The sequence below is a fragment of the Gobius niger genome (assembly GCF_951799975.1).
Source record: "Gobius niger genome assembly, chromosome: 1".
Taxonomy (NCBI): Eukaryota; Metazoa; Chordata; class Actinopteri; order Gobiiformes; family Gobiidae; genus Gobius; species Gobius niger.
The window spans coordinates 39,106,682-39,128,827 of NC_136852.1; the positions used below are offsets into that span (position 1 = coordinate 39,106,682).

The 22,146-nt window shown below is 45.2% G+C and overlaps 1 protein-coding gene across 1 annotated transcript in view; it reads right to left on the reverse strand.

Annotated features, from left to right (window-relative positions):
- LOC306971186 (ADAMTS-like protein 2) overlaps positions 1-22,146 on the reverse strand; it is a 58,733-nt gene that overhangs the window by 16,772 nt on the left and 19,815 nt on the right. Inside the window, exons 3-10 of the mRNA XM_079567362.1 lie at positions 20,573-20,715; positions 17,677-17,752; positions 16,329-16,431; positions 12,603-12,748; positions 10,530-10,653; positions 8,305-8,385; positions 8,059-8,234; positions 6,514-6,772 (exon numbers count right to left, since the gene is read on the reverse strand). Of these exons, the coding sequence (XP_079423488.1) occupies positions 6,514-6,772; positions 8,059-8,234; positions 8,305-8,385; positions 10,530-10,653; positions 12,603-12,748; positions 16,329-16,431; positions 17,677-17,752; positions 20,573-20,715 (1,108 nt within the window). The remainder of the gene's footprint in view (positions 1-6,513; positions 6,773-8,058; positions 8,235-8,304; positions 8,386-10,529; positions 10,654-12,602; positions 12,749-16,328; positions 16,432-17,676; positions 17,753-20,572; positions 20,716-22,146) is intronic.

A 22,146-nucleotide genomic window follows, 5' to 3' on the forward strand; every position in this document is an offset into this window, starting at 1 on the left:
GCCGATACAACAGTAGAGACACATTTTTAGAAAGAAATGTCCAAATGATTTCCCTAATCATTATTTGGAAGTGACTGGATTCACAAACCTGCCACACTCGTCTTATGCTCAAAGTCAGTTCATAATTGTGAATAATGTCTCCTCTTTTGGATGCCTCTATGAGACAGTCATGTGACCTGAGTTCATATGTGCTTAGAGAGAAGATGCTGGACTTGGGACGGCTTTTTACACATGATATGAACCATAAACCGAATTCCAAGTGCACCGTTTGAACCTCCAGGGCCGTGAATGAGGGTTTGGGTCCAGCGTGAAGAGCCGGTTGTAAAAGCAGATTGCGGGGCAGTGTGGGGCATGTGTCTGTGATGTCAGAGATCTGCGGAAATAACCCCAACCCAGTGTTTGACGGCGCCCTCAGAGTGAGCCGCTCTCGTCCGCAGCACGTTGTCCTCTCGGTAAAAGGCGCGGGGGGGGGGAGGGGAGGGGGCTGGTCACTGGAGCTGAGCGCACGCACAAAGGCCATTAGACTGTTCGCGGGGCGGCAAAAACACAGCTCTGAATATTTCATCCGACTCTTCTCTTTAGAAAGCTGCTCATGAAACATGCAGCGCTCCATAGAGCAACCACCGCCATCTCTGACCCAAACCAGGACCACATCTGCACCAGGACCACATCTGACCCAAACCAGGACCACATCTGCACCAGGACCACATCTGACCCAAACCAGGACCACATCTGCACCAGGACCACATCTGACCCAAACCAGGACCATCTCTGACGCAAACCAGGACCACATCTGCACCAGGACCACATCTGACCCAAACCAGGACCACATCTGACCCAAACCAGGACCACATCTGACCCAAACCAGGACCACATCTGACCCAAACCAGGACCACATCTGACCCAAACCAGGACCACATCTGACCCAAACCAGGACCACATCTGCACCAGGACCACATCTGACCCAAACCAGGACCATCTCTGACGCAAACCAGGACCACATCTGACCCAAACCAGGACCACATCTGACCCAAACCAGGACCACATCTGACCCAAACCAGGACCACATCTGCACCAGGACCACATCTGACCCAAACCAGGACCATCTCTGACGCAAACCAGGACCACATCTGCACCAGGACCACATCTGACCCAAACCAGGACCACATCTGACCCAAACCAGGACCACATCTGACCCAAACCAGGACCACATCTGACCCAAACCAGGACCACATCTGACCCAAACCAGGACCACATCTGCACCAGGACCACATCTGACCCAAACCAGGACCACATCTGACCCAAACCAGGACCACATCTGCACCAGGACCACATCTGACCCAAACCAGGACCACATCTGACCCAAACCAGGACCACATCTGACCCAAACCAGGACCACATCTGACCCAAACCAGGGCCACATCTGACCCAAACCAGGACCATCTCTGACCCAAACCAGGGCCACATCTGACCCAAACCAGGACCACATCTGACCCAAACCAGGACCACATCTGATCCAGGACCACATCTGCACCAGGACCACATCTGACCCAAACCAGGGCCACATCTGACCCAAACCAGGACCACATCTGACCCAAACCAGGACCACATCTGATCCAGGACCACATCTGCACCAGGACCACATCTGACCCAAACCAGGGCCACATCTGACCCAAACCAGGACCATCTCTGACCCAAACCAGGGCCACATCTGACCCAAACCAGGACCATCTCTGACCCAAACCAGGGCCACATCTGACCCAAACCAGGACCACATCTGACCCAAACCAGGACCACATCTGATCCAGGACCACATCTGCACCAGGACCACATCTGACCCAAACCAGGACCACATCTGACCCAAACCAGGACCACATCTGACCCAAACCAGGACCACATCTGATCCAGGACCACATCTGACCCAAACCAGGACCATCTCTGACCCAAACCAGGACCATCTCTGACCCAAACCAGGACCATCTCTGACCCAAACCAGGACCATCTCTGACCCAAACCAGGACCACATCTGACCCAAACCAGGACCATCTCTGACCCAAACCAGGACCATCTCTGACCCAAACCAGGACCACATCTGACCCAAACCAGGACCATCTCTGACCCAAACCAGGACCACATCTGACCCAAACCAGGACCATCTCTGACCCAAACCAGGACCACATCTGACCCAAACCAGGACCATCTCTGACCCAAACCAGGACCACATCTGACCCAAACCAGGACCATCTCTGACCCAAACCAGGACCACATCTGACCCAAACCAGGACCACATCTGCACCAGGACCACATCTGACCCAAACCAGGACCACATCTGACCCAAACCAGGACCACATCTGCACCAGGACCACATCTGACCCAAACCAGGACCACATCTGACCCAAACCAGGACCACATCTGACCCAAACCAGGACCACATCTGCACCTGCATCATAACCATAACCATCTCTGAAGAGTGTTCCAAAGGCTCGTTGTAAGCGAACGATTGTGGACCAAATATGGTCTAGGCCTCAGCTCTGAACCATCTCCGTGCCTGTGAGGAACATGACTGTAGGCCTGAACAGAACCATCTCAGGCTGCACCACATGGAATGGAAGCTTATCTGTATGACGCTGTTTCACGTGACACAAGCTGTTTCTCCTGCTGGAATATCTGCACCTTGATATTTCCTCCACATCCAGAGCCAAGGCCTTATCCATGGACCGCTGTCTGAGAAGACTGGTCTCCCTTGCGGCCGCAGTCTCCCCGACAGTGGCCCAGCACCTGGTCCTCGCCCGCGGCGAAGCCTGTCATACCCTTCTCCTCCCCCGCACATGTCATGTTGAATCTAGGCCTGGGACTGACCCCAGACTGGCCTTACACTCTGGCGTAGGGCACAGAGGCCTTAAGTTTGAGTGGTCACAGGTCGCAAGCACGAGAAAGTCGTAACCTTCAGATTTACAGGTGCTCCTGTCACTGCCTCTCTTGACTCCCTCCATAGCTGCCTTTCAGACATTGAACAATGGCTGGAACAACATTTTCTCCAACTGAACGAAACTGAATTCATTGTTTTTGGCTCTGTTGATGTCCCTCAGATTCAGCCATGGTTCACGGGCCCAGTCCGTGATGCCGTCAGGAACCTGGGAGTCGTCTTACACCAAGAACTGAACTTCAAACAACAAATAAATGCTGTTGTCAAAGCCAGCTTTTTCCAGTTGCACCTTTTGACCAAAGTTCCGTTCTATCAGTTCTTGGCTGGACTTCTCTGTCCTCCAACAGTCTTCACTCCACCGTTTACAATTAGTCCAGAATGTAGCAGCTCGTCTTCTCACCGGTCCATCCAGATCCAGCCACATCACTCCCGTCCTCCTCCCGCACTGGCTCCCGGTCCGTTTCCGGATTGATTTTAAAATGTTGGTGTTTGTTTTTAAAGAGCTTCGTGGTCTCGCTCCGTTATATATTTAACTGAGATGTTGACCGTACATCGCCCCAGCAGAGCTCTCCGGTCCTCCACTCAAAGGGTCCTGGACTTGCCCAGGTCCTTGTAACAGTGGGGCGATCGATCCTTTGTGGAAAAACTCTGGAAAAGCTGCCCCTCAGTCTGCGAGTTCTCACAGATCTGTCCCTTTTTAAATCCAGATTAAAGACTCATCTTTTCATACCGGCTTTTAATACTTAGAACACGCAGAAGTATGTCTAGGGCGCAATAGTTGTGTGTTTTTAAATTGGTTTTATCTTTCTGTGAAGCACTTTGGTCTTCCTGGTGTCGCTGTAAAGTGCTATACAAATATGTTTTCATTGATTGATTGATTGATTGATTGATTGATAGATAGATACACCATGCTACTGCAAGTTTAGCTCGCAGACTTAACAATAACACTCATAGTATTCAGTACTAGACGAACAAAAGAACTGACCCTCGAAGCTGAGGGGCAGGGCTTTTGTGTTAAGTCAATAGCCCCTCAGAAACAATCCACTTTATGTGAATGCACCTTCACAGACAATGGCAATAAAATCTATTCTGACGCTGAAAATCAGGGAAATGTCGAGTTTCTGACCCTACAGACCAGAAGTCTGTGTCCTTTGTCCCCTACAGAGCACTATATCGGGGCCATTTTGTCCTGGTGTCCAAATGTCCAGAGAGAAAAACTTAGTGCACTCAACATTTCCCACAATGCATTCTGAAAAGTCGGGTCGATATAGACCACAATGCATTGCGAGAGTCGGAGGAGAACAGACAGAGACAGGTCTTAGTGATGGGATTGATGGCTCTTTACAAGGAGCCGAGTCTTTGGGATCTGTTCACTTCAAAAGACTGGCTCTTTTAAATAAAACTCATAATATCAAAGACGCGATCGATAAAAGGCACTTTTTAATTGAAATCAGGAGTGGGGAACATTTTTATAAACTTCTCCGAGGGCCTTACAATTTAGCGACAAACATTCTAGCGTTCATACAACCCTGAGGTAGGACTGATATTCCGGAGAATCATTGTTTCTGCATGTCTGACTCATATAATGTAATGGCTGGAGCGGTTTGTCTCTGTTGAGGCGTCTGCTGTCGCTGCAGTGATGATGATGCGACTCGAAGATGGATTTCCAAGTTTGGGTCAGTCTTGTGAAAGCTGTTTGCTGGGACCCAAACTCTGACAATGAGCATTCCTTTAATCCAAACACATTTGTTTCGAGGTGTAATTGCACTGGAGGTTTGCTTTCTTCATCGCTACCAGCCCCTCGATACATACAAGGTACAGTATCAGCCATTTGTCAATACATGGCATTCAAGATCCACCTTTCTTCTCTTCGCGGTCGCCATGACGCAGCACTTATCAATCAAGTCGGTCACTACGGCGACGCGTCATTTAAAACCACATGACCCTTATCTACACTTTATATTAAATATGAAAAATGCTGTTCAAAAGAGCCGCTCGGTCATGAACGTCACATCACTACTATGTGGCGGTGTGCCTGGGTCGCCTATGCCCAGCCCAAATCCCTGAGGCTCAAACACATGGGAACTCTAGCTGCGCCAGTTCTTCGTTCACTTCCATTTTAACCTCGTTTTGGTCCTGGTTTCGGAACTTTTAGGTGTTTAGCGAAAGATCAAACAAGCTGCTCCTTATATTATACTATCATACATTGTACTGTGTGGAAGTAGTTTGGTAAAATACTACAATAATATCTGCTGTCAGTTCAGAGTATTCATCTGGATATTTATTCATTAACTTACTAAAGTATTTGTGATGGCTCTTAACATGGTCTTACATTTCACTCCATTATTATCAGGCACTGGAGTGAAACAAAGAACAGACTGACATTTATCACAGACCTCTAAGTCGCAGACTGAGGCCGAGGGGAAACGTGGAGCAGCAGCGCCCTCTGGCTGTCACAGAGTGGAACCTCCACAGAGCATTAAATCTGTCCATTAACTCAGGTTTTATTGATCCTGAATACAACAAAAACACGATTTTAGTTTTTATATTTCTGTGTTGCTTTTTGTTGTTAGATTGGAACTTGTTTGGGGCGATGACACTGCAGGAGGAAAAAAATTTAAATTAGAGATAAATGGAGGTAAATGTAGATATATGAAGTTCAATCTTTAGCTGTAGATTACTGACATAAACATGTACTGAGAGTTTGTTTGTTTTGTCACATACAAATAAGGCATCTAAATAATGGACAGAGCCGGGTTTAACCTCTTACCCACTTTAACCAAGCACATTTTCTCCAGATTTGGAGAGCGTGGTCAGAGTAATGCCTCATTTGAAAGCTAAGACCTACAAAACTGACCGTAAGGTTTTAGTTGCGTTGTCGCCACAGTGTTATGTCGTGTTTCCGTCGTTTTTTTTTGTCATGTTTTTGTCACTTTTTTTCGTTGCAAAACTACAACTCGATATGTTTTAGATCATCATTTTACTATTTTCTATCAACTTATGCAGTAAAACATGTTGCGCGATGTCATAACGTTCCAATAACTTTAGATTTAATGCCAGTTTCATGCTTTTTACTGACATTCAAGGCCTTGACTTTGCCAACATTTATTAAATGACTTTTTAGTGCTTTTTAATGACTCGCAGAAACCTTGAAAAAAACCTGTCAAAATTCAAATGTCTTAATGAATTAGATTATGTAAAAAATCCCTGTGAAAAAAATCGTCCAAACGTATTTGAGTGTTCGCCTGTAAAGTGTGGAGTCTGATGGAGCGACTAAAGTGCAGATGTTGTTAAAGAGTGGAATGAAAACGGCCCTAAACTTTAGTCACTTTGCACAAATGCGCCCTGTGTAAATTTCTCCTGTCTTTAGCCGCTGCGTCTCAAAGGAAATGACCATATTTGGATTACAGCGTCATCTCGGTCACAGCCTTTCGTGCTACACATTGATACCAAACATGTCTTTAAAATATTTTTCAAGATTAGAAGTTCTCAGACAATCTCTGATCTGAAAAGCTTCTGTTTCCCCACAGGGGGCGCTAACCTTCTCACTGATGTGCCTCATGAAGAACTCAGGAAGGAGGAGGTACCTGTGAACGAGTCCTGGTCACAGTCGATGGCCTCCGTCTCCTCGTACACCTCGTTGGTCTCGGCGGCGTCCTGCGCTCCTGTGGGCTGCAGCTCCCCCTGGTGTTGGTGCGTTGAGTTGTGCAGGTGCCCGTCCTCCATGGACGTGTCTGTGGAGTCGGCCCCGGTGTAGAGCGGGGGAGGGGGCACCGGGGGCAGGGCGTCCCTTAGGACCGTGTACTCGTAGGTGATGTAGGGCGTCCGGCCGTTCTGGTTCCACACCTGCGAACACACAGGAGCCATGTTTACTCGCCGGGGCCCACAGGTCTACACGGGCCTCCAATCCTCTACCCAGGGGCATAACAGTACACTACTATGACAGTGTTTTTCAACCTTTTTTGAGCCAAGGCACATTTTTTTCATTGAAAAAATCACGAGGCACCACCAGCAGAAAATATTTAAAAATGTAACCCTGTAGCCTATATTCAGTCGTTCACATCAAAGTGTCTTGAATAGGAACACCGTATAGTCTCACTTCCCACAATGCCACAGTCACCGCCACTTGCCGCATCCATGCATCACTAATTCTCTTGTTTCAAAAAGAAATTAGCAACCTAATATGGAGTATTTATTACATGGTTACTCTACTCTAGACAGCACAGACACTCGAAAACGGTACAATATTTGTGGATAATAATGAATTTGTTTAAAAAAAAAACAACTAGGTGAAATTGGATAATTTTCCAAGGCACACCAGACAATTTATCACGGCACCCTAGTGTGTCACGGCACAGTGGTTGAAAAACACTGCACTATGACATTTTAGTTTGCTATATGTACAAACATACAGTAGGGCCTGATCTTCCAACTGGCGCAAGGACAGCGTTGGTCGAGGTGAGGCTGCGATCTTGCGGACACACAATGGTGCGCCCGTACTTTCGGCGGCTGCCTGAAGGTGTCACTAGGGGGAAAAAAATCGACGGAGGCGTGTGCTAGAAGCAGCGCTGACTTTAACGGGCACTTGCTGCTTTCTCTTCACTCGATCTCATTTTATATCAACATTGTGTGAAGAGATTAATCTATATTGTTAGATTACTCCCTCAATCAACTTCATCATCTTTCAAAGCTTTATTCAGTGCCATCGTTCCCTATACGCAGACAACAGGCTGTGCGTCGGGCCTCAAGTCTCCGAGGGGCACCACACTGAGGACATTGTTACTGAACGGCGTTGACAGTATTTGCGCTGCATTTAATGAGAACGATGAGCAAGAAGACTTATTGTATGTGGCCAATGCAACGCACGTAGGAATCTCTGTATTGCACGAGGAGATTTTATGTAGTACATTTGCTGCAAACTTAAGTTCTGTTCCTGACAAAACATTAGAGCAAGTGAGAAAGGAAAGAGGGGAAGGTGCAGAGAGTTGAACATTAAACATTTCTGCTTAGGCAGGCCCTGACTTTCCTCATGTCGAGTAAAGGCTCATTCATCTTGTCACAGAAATATATTGAGTGTATGTTGACGACTTCTTAATGAACGACAGTATTGGCCTTTCAGTTGTCCGAGTTACCAGGATGTTGATGGGCTGGTCGACGGGGCCTTTCACCACGATGTACTCGATCCCGGTCTCGTACACGTCCATGGGGCGGCGGTACTTGAACACGGTACCCGCGGCGTGGAAGTTCTGAGGGCTGTCCACTCGGTAGGCGCCGTTAAAGAAGAAGTTCCCCGCCTGATCCGTCACGGCTGAGGGTAAGGACACATGTAACACGGTCTGAGATAAACGCAGGAAGCTGAGACAGAGACAGGGACCCACCCAGGACGTCCGCAGACTTCTTCCTCTCGATGATCTGAATGTCCCAGGAGCCTTCGGGGATCTGAGTGATGAAGGCGTAACCTGTGGAGCGCACGTCCAATCAAATCAGTCATTTATTTGTCTGGAAGGAACTTCATTTGCAATAATTATAACACACACACATTACAATAAGAGATGCACGATCCAGCTTTTCTGCTTCCGATACCGATACTGGGGGTTTGAGTATCTGCCGATATTAACCAATACCAAGACACTTTCTTAAAAGTGGCTGCTGTGAGTGACAAAAGTGAATGTTCCTCTTTTCTCCAGAGTGAGATCAATAAAGTCTTTTCTTTTCTTGCAAACGAGATGTTACAGATCAATGATCAATGGTTATTATAACTTGTGCATTTCAAATTTAATATCAGTTTTTCTAAAACTGCATTTCATGAACTAAAACACTTTATCTTATTAGATGATCCGATCCTGATTTCTGTTGAAGTTAGCATTAGTACAGTATGTTGCTAGCCACGGCATTTTGTGCAGTGATCAAAAATACGTTTGCAGAGGTTAAAATATCACTCAGTGATTGAATTCTCCAGGTTCTGGGCTTCAAAGTGAAGCTTTCAGTGAATATTGTCTTTTTAAAGCGGTGAGAGCCAAAACAGGTTCAGTATCGGATATTTGTGGTCGATACCCGACATTGTATTTTTTCCAGTATCGGCTCCAATATCTGTCAGTGCACGTTAATGAACACAACACACAGTGAGGGACCTCGATCTGTGCCTGCCTAGCTATTAGGGATTCAAATGTAATAAATTAGATAATGAAAAATCCCTGTGTAAAAAACTTCTATATGAGTCGGAGTCTGTAGGAGCAACTTAAGTGAAGATGTTGTTAAAGAGTGAAATGAAAACGGCCCTAAAGTTTAGTCCCTTGTCTGCACATGTGCCCCGTAGATGCAGCTTCTGCTGTCTCCCATAAAGGAAATGACCATTTGGATTACAGTGTCATCTCGGTCACAGCCTTTCGTGCTACACGTGGATACCAAACATGTCAGTATTTGTGAATGAATAAGCGTGAGAAAGACCAGAGAGCGACACAGAGTTTGGTCTGTTTTTTTACTCTGACGTTAAACTAAGGGACTATGGAGTTTTGTATTTTCTACCCCGTACTTGCTCCAGCAATGTCCTTTATATTAAAATGAGCCCAGACCTGTTCACCACAACTGCCTCTGAAATCCTGCTCTGTCACTCAAAAAGGTGTTACTCGGGCCCGAATTGCCGTCATGCACAAGCTTAACGAACGGACGAATTTCCCTACGGGGACAATAAAGTATACAAATACAAAAAAAAAAAAAAAAAATTAATATAGAAATTGCAGTTACGCGTAAGGCCTGAGGTGGCAGTAGCGAGTATAAAAATGACAACTTTCCTCTAGTCCCTTTAAGTGTAAAACTAGCTAAATCTCAACATTGATTACTGCGTGACAAATCCATGTTTCCACCTGTCTCGCCCTAACGCCCCTTGGAGGCTCCTCCCCCTCAGTCCTTACCCAGCGTGGAGGCTCCTCCCCCTCAGTGCTTACCCAGCGTGGAGGCTCCTCCCCCTCAGTGCTTACCCAGCGTGGAGGCTCCTCCCCCTCAGTGCTTACCCAGCGTGGAGGCTCCTCCCCCTCAGTGCTTACCCAGCGTGGAGGCTCCTCCCCCTCAGTGCTTACCCAGCGTGGAGGCTCCTCCCCCTCAGTGCTTACCCAGCGTGGAGGCTCCTCCCCCTCAGTGCTTACCCAGCGTGGAGGCTCCTCCCCCTCAGTGCTTACCCAGCGTGGAGGCTCCTCCCCCTCAGTGCTTACCCAGCGTGGAGGCTCCTCACCCTGAGTCCTTACCCAGCGTGGAGGCTCCTCCCCCTCAGTGCTTACCCAGCGTGGAGGCTCCTCCCCTCAGTCCTTACCCAGCGTGGAGGCTCCTCCCCCTCAGTGCTTACCCAGCGTGGAGGCTCCTCCCCCTGAGTCCTTACCCAGCGTGGAGGCTCCTCCCCCTCAGTGCTTACCCAGCGTGGAGGCTCCTCCCCCTGAGTCCTTACCCAGCGTGGAGGCTCCTCCCCCTCAGTGCTTACCCAGCGTGGAGGCTCCTCCCCCTGAGTCCTTACCCAGCGTGGAGGCTCCTCCCCCTCAGTGCTTACCCAGCGTGGAGGCTCCTCCCCCTCAGTGCTTACCCAGCGTGGAGGCTCCTCCCCCTCAGTGCTTACCCAGCGTGGAGGCTCCCCGCCGGTAGTTCCCGGTGACCCGGCTGCAGCTGCTGCCATCCCCCTGACAGACTCCACACTTGTCCAGAGTGTGGGAGGAGAACAACACTCCGTCGCATCCGATTGGCTGCAGACACAACGACATGAACTGAACACTTGAGAACCACAGACAGGCCGGACAGTGAATCAAAGTGAAATCTAGTCACGATCTTCCTACAGTCAATCTCAATAACGTCTCACGGTGGTTTTGATCGTCAGGATCATTGGCCTGGACAGGAGGAAGCGTCCACTTGTTGACCAAGCGAAACCGTCTGTAAAATCGGCTGACAGATCTTTTTTCGTTGTGGAATTGCTTCTTTTCGCAGGACCTATTGTGGTTCTAAAAGACTAGGCTGAATAAGGCAGTTCCCCCGTAAATAAAAGTGGGGGAACAGAGGATCCAGGGAACATAGTTTGGCATTTGCTTTCAGAGCCTCGTGTGTGAGGATGCTAATTGGGTCTGTTTGAATATTATTAGTTTGGTTTGCCCTTTGAAATGCATCAGTCCTGTCATTGGTGTCAACTATTTGATTAGCCTTGGTCATGAGAGTTAACCTGCACTGTAACGCAGCTCAGTAACATTTCTACTGTGATAGGGTTGAAATATATTCCCTGTACGTACCCTCAATACTTTGATATTTTTGTGATAATAAATTCCTAACCTTTTAGTTTGACTCTGGTCTCACTTGACCACAGTATTAGCCACATGCTAAACTGCAGGTCTAGAGGTCAGATTTACCTTGTGTTCGTGGCGCTAGCACTAGCAACGTTCAGGCTAAACAGCAAACCATTAGCTTTACTTCCACAGGTATTACGCCGTAGGGGAAAAGGAATTCACTAGTCTGCCGCCATGTTGGATTCTGATGCTTAGCCCTCCAGGCTTCGTGTCCAGTCCAGACTACTTTCCTGCTTTAGAGTGAATAGAGGAGAGTGGTTCGACTGGTCAGTCCAGATACAGTGGAATCCGAGGGAACTTTCTGCTGTAGTGTTGAGGTTATACTCTGCATGACCATCACAAAGTCACCACAGAGAAAGTCCCCCCGCTCTAAAATGTTGGTTGTTCCACATTTGCTATGGCGTCGTTTCAGTAAGCCTCTACAAAGTCCAAAGATCCGGTGTAAGATCTTGTATGGACGATGGGAGAGTGTGATCACTGCACAAAGCCTCATCCAGCACATCCCAAAGATTCTCAACGGGGTTAAGATCTGGACTCTGTGTCAGCCCTTTTCCACCAAGCTGGTGCCTGTGCTGGTTCTGGGCCAGTTCCAGTTTCAGAACCGGTTCTTTCGTTTTCCACTGAAAAAACGCTGGCTCTTGGTTCCAAAATCTGGTGCCGGTTGGGAACCGATTAAAAGCTGGACCAAGAAACGAGCACCAGTGATGTCAGCAGCTGGGGGCGTGGCTCTCTCCTCCAACAAACAATCAATATTAGTTAGTTTGTGCTTAGAACTTCCTGGAGAAGCCAAAACAGTCTCTGTGGAGGAAACTGTTGTTTTGCTTTATGCTCTTTAGCTAAAACAAGAGTTAGAAAGAAGAAATCAAAATGTTAACGGCTGCTGTGACAGAAACATAAACTTATTTTTCTGTATTTTATAACCAGAAGTGGCTGTAGTAAGATGTTACTATCCATTTTTGATGTTGACTTCCCAAAGCGTTGCCATGACAATAGGCACAGCTCTCATTTTGGTGGAAAACCAAGTCAGTATGGAACCAACCCGGCACCAGAACCAGCCCAGAACCAGCTCTGAACCAGCCCAGAACCAGCTCTGAACCAGCCCAGAACCAGCACCATGGTGGAAAAGACCAGTGTGATGACCGATCCATCTCAAACTCCTGCAACACTTTCACAATGTGAGCCCGACGAATCGTCATGAGAATTGGAATATTGTGTCATCAGGAAAGAAGTAATCCACTGATGGAATAACCTGGTCATTCAGGTTGTCTCATTCTTTGGGCTCATAGTGTCGCTGAACGTAAAACTGACCCGTATCAGAACAGGCACAGCCAGGCCGGGCGGTGACCGTGCTGAAGAGTTACCTCGCACTGGCCGTTGACGCACACGCCTCTGTAGCTGCTGTACTTGCAGGAGGTGCCGTCCCGCGCCGGGACCATGAGCTGCCGCTGGCCGTCGATGGTGGTGCAGTGGAGGTCGCACGGGTTGGACGAGATGTGCACGTAGTCGTCTGAAAACACAGAGCACATGCAGTTCACCGTTGCAAATGTTTCTTTTTTATACTCACTACTGCCACCTCAGGTCATACGCGTAACTGCAGTTTCTATATTTAGCTTGTGCAAGACGGTAATTTGGACCCGAATGAACAATCTTTTGAGTGACAGGATTTAGAGGCAGTTGAGGGGAATACGTCTGAGCTCATTCTACACATTCGGACATGGCTGGAACAAGTAGGGGGAAGAAAATACACAGTTTTAACATTTTCAAACTCCATCTAGTCAACTTAAAGAGTGGAATGAAAACCTCATTTGGAGAAAACGGCACAAAAGTTTCATAGTGTCTGCACATAATGGCCGGGTACATTTTATTTAATATCAGTACTTTAACGATGCTTGGTTTTCAATACCGATGCCTGAATGATGCCCTTTCCGATACCTATACTAAAATATCTGTCGCCGAGAACCAGAAAACAGAATGATAATGTGTGACGTTTAATATATCGGGTTTATCTCCAATGTTAAGAAATGTGTGGAAAAATGGGGGAAAATTGGCAGAAATTGTGGCAAAAAGAAGAAAAAAATGTGTTAACATTTTTGGATAAATAAATAAATAATTAAAAAATAAAATAAAAAATAAAAATAATAAAAAATAATTTAAAAAAATAAATAAAAAATAAATAAAAAATAAATGAATAAATGGGCAAAAATAGACATAGTAATAATTTGAGTAAAAAACATGGGAGAAATAATTAGTCAAGTAAGTAAATATTATTAATCAAACATAAGAAACAATTGGGGCAAAAATAAGAAAATAAAAAAATATATTTATTTAATTTTTTCAAAGCCAGTAGTACCTAAACTTTTTCTCTGATACCAGACTGGCATTGTTTAATGGTGCCCGGCCCTACATACAGTGAGAACCATATGTTTACAAACTTTATAAAAGGACACATTTGCATTTTCTTCTCACTGTCTGACACTTTTGTTTAAGGTCAATAAGATTCAAAAAAAATATTGAAATTTGTCAAATGTCAGAAGAATGAGAGATATAATTTGCTTTTTACAAAACCTAAAGTTCACATACGTGTCATTAATATTTGGCGGCATTGCCTTTAAACTGTGTAACTTGGGTCAAACGTTTTGTATTTCCTTCCACAAACTTCTCACAATAGTTGGATGAGTTTTGGTCCATTCATCCAAACAGAACTGGTATAACTCAGAAAAATGTGTAGGCCGCCTTGCGTGCCTATGCCCTTTCAGCTCTGCCCATACATTTACACTGGACTGAGATCAGGACTTGTGATGACCACTTCAAAACATGGACTTTGTTTTCCTGAAGCCACTTTGTAACCAGTTTGTCAGTTTTGCTTTGGGTCATTGTCCATTTGGAAAACCCATCTGAGCCCAAGCTTTAACTTCCTGCTCTGGAGATGTTGCTCCAATATTTCCACATAGAGTTCTTTCTTCATGATGTCGTCTATTTAGTGAAGCGCACCAGTCCCTCTCACAGCAAAACAACCCCACAGCATGATGCTGCCACCCCCGTATTTCACAGTTGGGACGGTGTTCTCATGGTCATTATGGACAAAGAGACACATGATATGTCTCCAAACATTAAAGTCTTTATCCTTGTGTTTGTTTTGGAGTCAGAGCTTCTTCCTGGCAGAGTTCCCTCTCAGCCCATGTCGGTGCAGGACTTGTTTCACTCTGGATAATGACAAACTCTGACCAGGTCTTTTGCTTTTGTTCTTGGGTTGATCTTCACATTTCAGACACCACACGTTCATCTCTGACACAGAACCCGCCTTCTTTCTGATCTGTAAGATGACTGGACGTTTCCATCATTGTTTGAACCAATGAACCTTCAAGTGTCTGTAAATTACATCCAAGGATGAAGCAGACTTGAGCTTCCAAGGTCATGACATCGTCACCTGGGCTTTCCCAAACTGTTTAGAGGTGTAGTAATCTTAGTGTATGTAAACTTTTGGTTTTGTAAAAAGTAATAAAAAATTGTGTAGAAAATTCTATCTGTCATTCTTCTGGCATTTGACAAATAGAGATCATTTTAAAAAATTATAATTGACCTAAAAAACTAAAGTTAAAGGCACACTGCGTAACATTTTGGACTATGCTGTTGCAGCAAAACAAAACATGCTCCTAATGACCAGCTCAACAAAGAAAAGGCTGTTACTGCAGAGTGTAATAAAAGAATGAACTTGGATGAGGATCAAACCTGCTTAAATCTCAAATTCTACTGCCTTTCATCACATCTCCATGGAAACGAGCTGGAGACGTACCCACTCCCATTAAGGTTTACAGTCATATCTTAGGAGGGGTGAGCCTCATAAATGTTTGTTTGTACAATTATGAGGTATTTTTTTCAATTATGAAAATATCTGTCATACAATAAATGCTTGTATTTCAATTTTATTTATTGGGTAAAATTCTACGCGGTGTGGCTTTAATTAAAACAAATTCAAATGTGTCTTTTTATGAAGTGTATGCAAACATATGGTTCCCGCTGTATATCCCTGTGGAGTTTGGTGGCTGGCATCCTCCACAAAGGAAATGACCATATTTGGATAACAGAGTGTTGTCGGGGGGATTCTGTGCGTCGCGTGTATAGATACAGACGGCTTCTCTGGAATCGCCCATATATGGTCATTTTTGAAAACAGTTAAGGGGGAAAACAATTTTGAAAAAATAAAAATTTTCTCTAATTATTCAAAAACTACTTTAACAAACGCTGAATTATGAATATAGTTTCTACTAAATAAAGATACAAAGACATGGAGAGGAGCAAAGTGGTTCAAAAGCCCATAAATACATGAATAACGGAGAATGCTAACTTGATGCTACATGTTAGTTAGGCGGCACGGTAGCGCAGCGGTTAGCGCTCTCGCTTCACAGCTAGAAGGTCCGGGTTCGATTCCCACCTGTGTGGAGTTTGCATGTTCTCCCTGTGTCTGCGTAGGTTTCCTCCGGGCACTCCGGTTTCCCCTACCACTAAAAACATGCACAATAGGCCAGGATGAATGATGTGTGTGAGTGAATGTATGGTGGTGGTCAGAGGGTCCGTTGGCGCAGACGTGTGTAGTCGCGAAAGCGCTTCTGTCAGTCTCCCCCAGGGGAAACTGAAGCTACAAACGTGAGTACATAGAGTGAACATACAATTGTCTCATGTAAAGCGCTTTGTGACCATGTCTGTGAAAGGTGCTATATAAATAAAGATCTTCTTCTTCTCTAGTATCGGGCTAATGCTAACGGTTAGCTAGTGCTTGCTACAACTGCCGTTTTTTCACTTCTACTGAACAATCTGTTGCGACAAAATATCCATATGGGCCCGATTTACACTTGACTTTATTTATGTGATGAATAAGTTAATATTCCACCAGAACATGGCTAAAAAGAGGGAAAATTGTGTTTCTCTAAAGATTCTATTTTCCCCCCCGGCGAAGCCACGCCCCCTTCTATGACGAGATGCCATCTGTATCTATACCAAACATGTCAGATTTTGTGAATGGATGAGCGTGGGAAACACGGCACAGTGGTTTCCGACAGAATCCCGAGCATGTCTGTGTTTATTTGTACCTGGATAGAGCGGCTTCCACTGGTAGCTCCTGCCGCTGTACAGCTGTGAGTTGAAGGACCAGCACTGCTCCTCCCTGAAGCTCCTGCCGGCCGCCGGACACTCCTGCGGCGACACGGGCCTGGCTTTAATGTCTACGTTACACCAAGAAGTTCACGTCTCAGTCTACGTTAGAGCAACAAACCCTGCGCTCCGTTTGTTTAGACGGGCCCCGCCTGGACTCTGCTGCTGTCGCTCCCACACTCACACGCACTCATAACAAACAGCACATGGACTTTATCATTCTGATGGGTTTATGGAGCTGTTTCTGAAGATTAGGGCTTGAGATGAAGAGAGAGTGGCCGATAAATCGACATGTGGAGACATATCGGACATGGCCTCGCTTTAAAGCTCAGATTCTTCACTGTTCTATGTTTTTTTTTTCACAGAGAGAAGGAGCGCATTAACATGACACTCCAGTGGAAGCTTTATATGGGTGACTGGGGCAGAATGTAAGGGGAGACACTGCAGGCAAAACTAATTTTTTTCAGTTTTCAGGTTTTGGGCCAAATTGGTCTCTGAACATATAAGCTTTCACCCGGAAACAGAAAATATGCATAATCTTCACAATAACATGTTTAAATATTGCGCTGATTCAATGTTCCCCCATAGACTTATATGGGACAATGCAATTTCAAGGGCCTTTTTCTCAAAACACATTTTTCTGTCATTGTGGCGACACTATGTCCACGTCAGTTTCCAGCCTTGGACTGAACAATATTTGGAAGATTTTTTCAGAGGGATTTTTTATTATCTAATCCCTAGCCCCATTTATTGAGTTTTGAATGTCAAAAAATAAGTTGCAGCGGTGGTACTGCAGTAGGACTCACCCTGGTGTTGCAGAGGTAGTACTGCAGTAGGACTCACCCTGGTGTTGTAGAGGTGGTACTGCAGTAGGACTCACCCTGGTGTTGCAGAGGTGGTACTGCAGTAGGACTCACCCTGGTGTTGCAGAGGTGGTACTGCAGTAGGACTCACCCTGGTGTTGTGGAGGTGGTACTGCAGTAGGACTCACCCTGGTGTTGCAGAGGTGGTACTGCAGTAAGACTCACCCTGGTGTTGTGGAGGTGGTACTGCAGTAGGACTCACCCTGGTGTTGCAGAGGTGGTACTGCAGTAGGACTCACCCTGGTGTTGCAGAGGTGGTACTGCAGTAGGACTCACCCTGGTGTTGTGGAGGTGGTACTGCAGTAGGACTCACCCTGGTGTTGCAGAGGTGGTACTGCAGTAGGACTCACCCTGGTGTTGTAGAGGTGGTACTGCAGTAGGACTCACCCTGGTGTTGTGGAGGTGGTACTGCAGTAAGACTCACCCTGGTGTTGCAGAGGTGGTACTTCTTGGACATCCCAGTGCAGGTCATGTTGTCTTTTCCACTCGCTGCCTTCTTTCTTTGGAAACAAGGACAGTGGATATAACACCAGCTAAAGGACTCGGCGACTCACACACGTGTTTCCAAAAACATCACGCAGCGTTAAGGCCGCCATTTTGAAGACTGAATCATACTGCACTACAACATGTAATAATAATCATGAAAATAAAGGACGACTGATCGACTCCGCAGGGCTACGTGAACGAACAACGGTTTTATCTTTCATGTGAAGCACTTTGGTCTTTCTGGTGTTGTTGTAAAGGGATATAGAAATAAACTTTCATTGATTGATTACGCAAACAATCAGCACATGGCTACATAAACAAACTGCACATGGCTACATAAACAAACTGCACATGGCTACATAAACAAACTGCACATGGCTACATAAACAAACTGCACATGGCTACATAAACAAACTGCACATGGCTACATAAACAAACTGAACATGGCTACTTAAACAAACTGCACATGGCTACATAAACAAACTGCACATGGCTACATAAACAAACTGAACATGGCTACTTAAACAAACTGCACATGGCTACATAAACAAACTGCACATGGCTACATAAACAAACTGAACATGGCTACTTAAACAAACTGCACATGGCTACATAAACAAACTGCACATGGCTACTTAAACAAGCAGTACATGGCTACTTAAACAAACTGCACATGGCTACTTAAACAAGCAGTACATGGCTACTTAAACAAACTGCACATGGCTACATAAACAAACTGCACATGGCTACTTAAACAAACTGCACATGGCTACATAAACAAACTGCACATGGCTACATAAACAAACTGAACATGGCTACTTAAACAAACTGCACATGGCTACTTAAACAAACTGCACATGGCTACATAAACAAACTGCACATGGCTACTTAAACAAACTGCACATGGCTACTTAAACAAGCAGTACATGGCTACTTAAACAAACTGCACATGGCTACTTAAACAAACTGCACATGGCTACTTAAACAAACTGCACATGGCTACATAAACAAACTGCACATGGCTACTTAAACAAACTGCACATGGCTACTTAAACAAGCAGTACATGGCTACTTAAACAAACTGCACATGGCTACTTAAACAAACTGCACATGGCTACTTAAACAAGCAGTACATGGCTACTTAAACAAACTGCACATGGCTACTTAAACAAACTGCACATGGCTACATAAACAAACTGCACATGGCTACTTAAACAAACTGCACATGGCTACTTAAACAAACTGCACATGGCTACTTAAACAAACTGCACATGGCTACTTAAACAAGCAGTACATGGCTACTTAAACAAACTGCACATGGCTACATAAACAAACTGAACATGGCTACTTAAACAAACTGCACATGGCTACATAAACAAACTGCACATGGCTACATAAACAAACTGAACATGGCTACTTAAACAAACTGCACATGGCTACTTAAACAAACTGCACATGGCTACATAAACAAACTGCACATGGCTACTTAAACAAACTGCACATGGCTACTTAAACAAGCAGTACATGGCTACTTAAACAAACTGCACATGGCTACTTAAACAAACTGCACATGGCTACTTAAACAAGCAGTACATGGCTACTTAAACAAACTGCACATGGCTACTTAAACAAACTGCACATGGCTACATAAACAAACTGCACATGGCTACTTAAACAAACTGCACATGGCTACTTAAACAAACTGCACATGGCTACTTAAACAAACTGCACATGGCTACTTAAACAAACTGCACATGGCTACTTAAACAAACTGCACATGGCTACTTAAACAAGCAGTACATGGCTACTTAAACAAACTGCACATGGCTACTTAAACAAACTGCACATGGCTACTTAAACAAACTGCACATGGCTACATAAACAAACTGCACTTAGCTATTAAGAAATAGCACTAACATAAGTGAAGTGAGTGTAGGATGTTTCGCCTCTCATCCGAAAGGCTTCGTCAGCTACACTAAAGTTTCCAGCTCCGCTCGCAGACTGAATAAGACCACTGGGAGGTGTTTTAGCTAGGCTAAGTCCGTGCCTTCTATAAAAGGCTACTCTCAGTTGATCACTGCTAATAACCTGCTTATTGGTCTGTCCTGGGTTGAGTTTCAGCCTCATTAGCATTAGCATAAACATTAGCTCTCCAGGCCGTAGAAGGCTGCTGTACACAGGGGACAGGTACAATCTAAGCCCTCCATTCCTGTTCATGGAGGGACTTTGTTTATTCACAAAAATAGCATATTTGACAACTCTTTCAAACCACTGTTTTCCTTCAGCTAAAATGTTGACCTCTCTGTCCTAAAGGAGTAGTTGTTGGCTTTTGAGGTGGAGGTGAACAGCAGACTGAGGGCCGCTTGTGCTTTCCCTGTGGTGTTGATACAGTCTCTTCTGTAGCTGTTGTTTGCTTTCTCCAGTGAGAGTGGTGTTTACATTTGATCACTGGGTTAGAAGGCTCAGGCACAAGATGGCTGCCAGATCTGCCATTCGTCCTAACGTATTACTATGGCCATGTCCTGTTTAGACTTTTTGTTTTTAAAGATCTTTGGGTTTAGGACTCAGTTCTCTATAATACTCAACTCAGTTTCTTTGTTTCCACAGTAAAGAGCGCGTGGGCGGGGCCACAGAGGAAACATGACATGTATTAAGCCGAGGGCGGCGAGGGGAACACTGTTGACAATTACTGCCTTTTTATGGGCGAGAGAGGGAAGAAGCTGAAGACACTCTGAAGGTAAGCTACATGCAGATGCTACGCTAACGGCACGTTAAATCGCTAACAGAAGCTAAATGCTATCATGCATGTGTGTGGGACAGTGGGAGCGTCTGACCTCTGCTTCAGACAATGGCGCTCCTGGGTCATGACCCCGCCTCCACAGGTGCGGGTACAGGCCGTCCACTTGGCCCACTCCCCCCACCAGTACGCCGTCACCTCCAGCGCCTCCTCCAGGCTGTTCGACGCCACTGCCTCCTCCTGCTCGCACAGAAAGTCCACCATGAACCCAGTTATTGGCGTCACCAAGAGAACCATTCACTGTCACTGGAGTTCAAATGTAGAGAAGCACAGAGGTCTTTTAAAGTCCTGACATCAACATTACTCAAAATGAGTAATACCTGTAATCCTTTACAAGACGAGCAAATTAAAATAAAATATTACAATAAATGATTTGGGGTTTTCATAGAGACAAAATTGGCAATAATTGCTAATGGGGAACATTAAATGGTGGTTCAATTTACCACAAGACCTGGTTCAACTTCTCGCGCTCCTGTGGTCAAATGAGCCACAAGACCAACATCTTTAACCCCTTAACTCCCACCTGAACCGAGCACATTTTCTCCAGTTTGGCTTTACCCCAGTCCAAAAGCTTCTGGAAAAAAGCTGTGAAAATAGCAACAAAACTGAGACGAAAACAATGATGGAAATGTGACAAAAAAGTGAGAAAACATTGACAAAAATGTGACGAAAAATTGATGAAAAAGTGGAAGAAATGTCACAAAAATGTCACAAGAAAAAAAATGAAAAAAATGTGACCAAAAAATGACAAAAATTTGACAAAATGTGACAAAAAAAATTGACAAAAATGTGACAAAAATGACAAAAAAATGACAAAAATTTGACCAAAAAAATGACAAAAAAATGACAAAAATGTGACAAAAAAATGACAAAAATGTGACAAAAAAATGACAAAAATGTGACAAAAAAATGACAAAAATGTGACAAATAATGACAAAAAAAATGACAAAAATGTGATTAAAAATGACAAAAATTTGATAAAAAATTGACTAAAAAATTGCAAAAATTTGACGACAAAATGACAAAAACGTGACACAACAAAAAAATGATGGAAAAAAAATCTGATGACTTGAGGAAAAAAGATCCTCTCGGTTCAGGCGGGAGTTAAGAGGTTAAAACAATATAATTGTGTATGTAGGCGACACAAAACCACCAAAGCAAACAGTGTCTCTTCTCACCCCACTCTCCCTGCAGGCTACACTTGTTCACCTGTAAACCTGGCTCGGTCCACGCGGTCAGCCCACTGTGTCCTAAACAACCCCGTGATTTTTCCACAGTTGATTTGAACTTTGAAGCGAACAGGCCAAAATCCGAAAGTCTATCCAGTGTGTTTTGTCTGTGGCGGGCGGCTCATTCCTGCTGCCCATGGAGCGCCTCATCGAAGCGACAGCCAGAGAAAAGGCGGCCGTGCGGACAGCTGCGGCGGATCACTGTCTGCTGCTTCAGTGGAGGCGAACAGTGCGGCACGAGGGAGAGGATCAACCCCCGCCACAGGTGCAAACATCTGCACATTCAGCTCGGAGCCAGGGCACGTCATCAGCTCTGCAGCCTCAAAACTCACTCTCTACAAACTTTCACCTGGAAACAAATAGTGGGCTGCGTACACTGCAA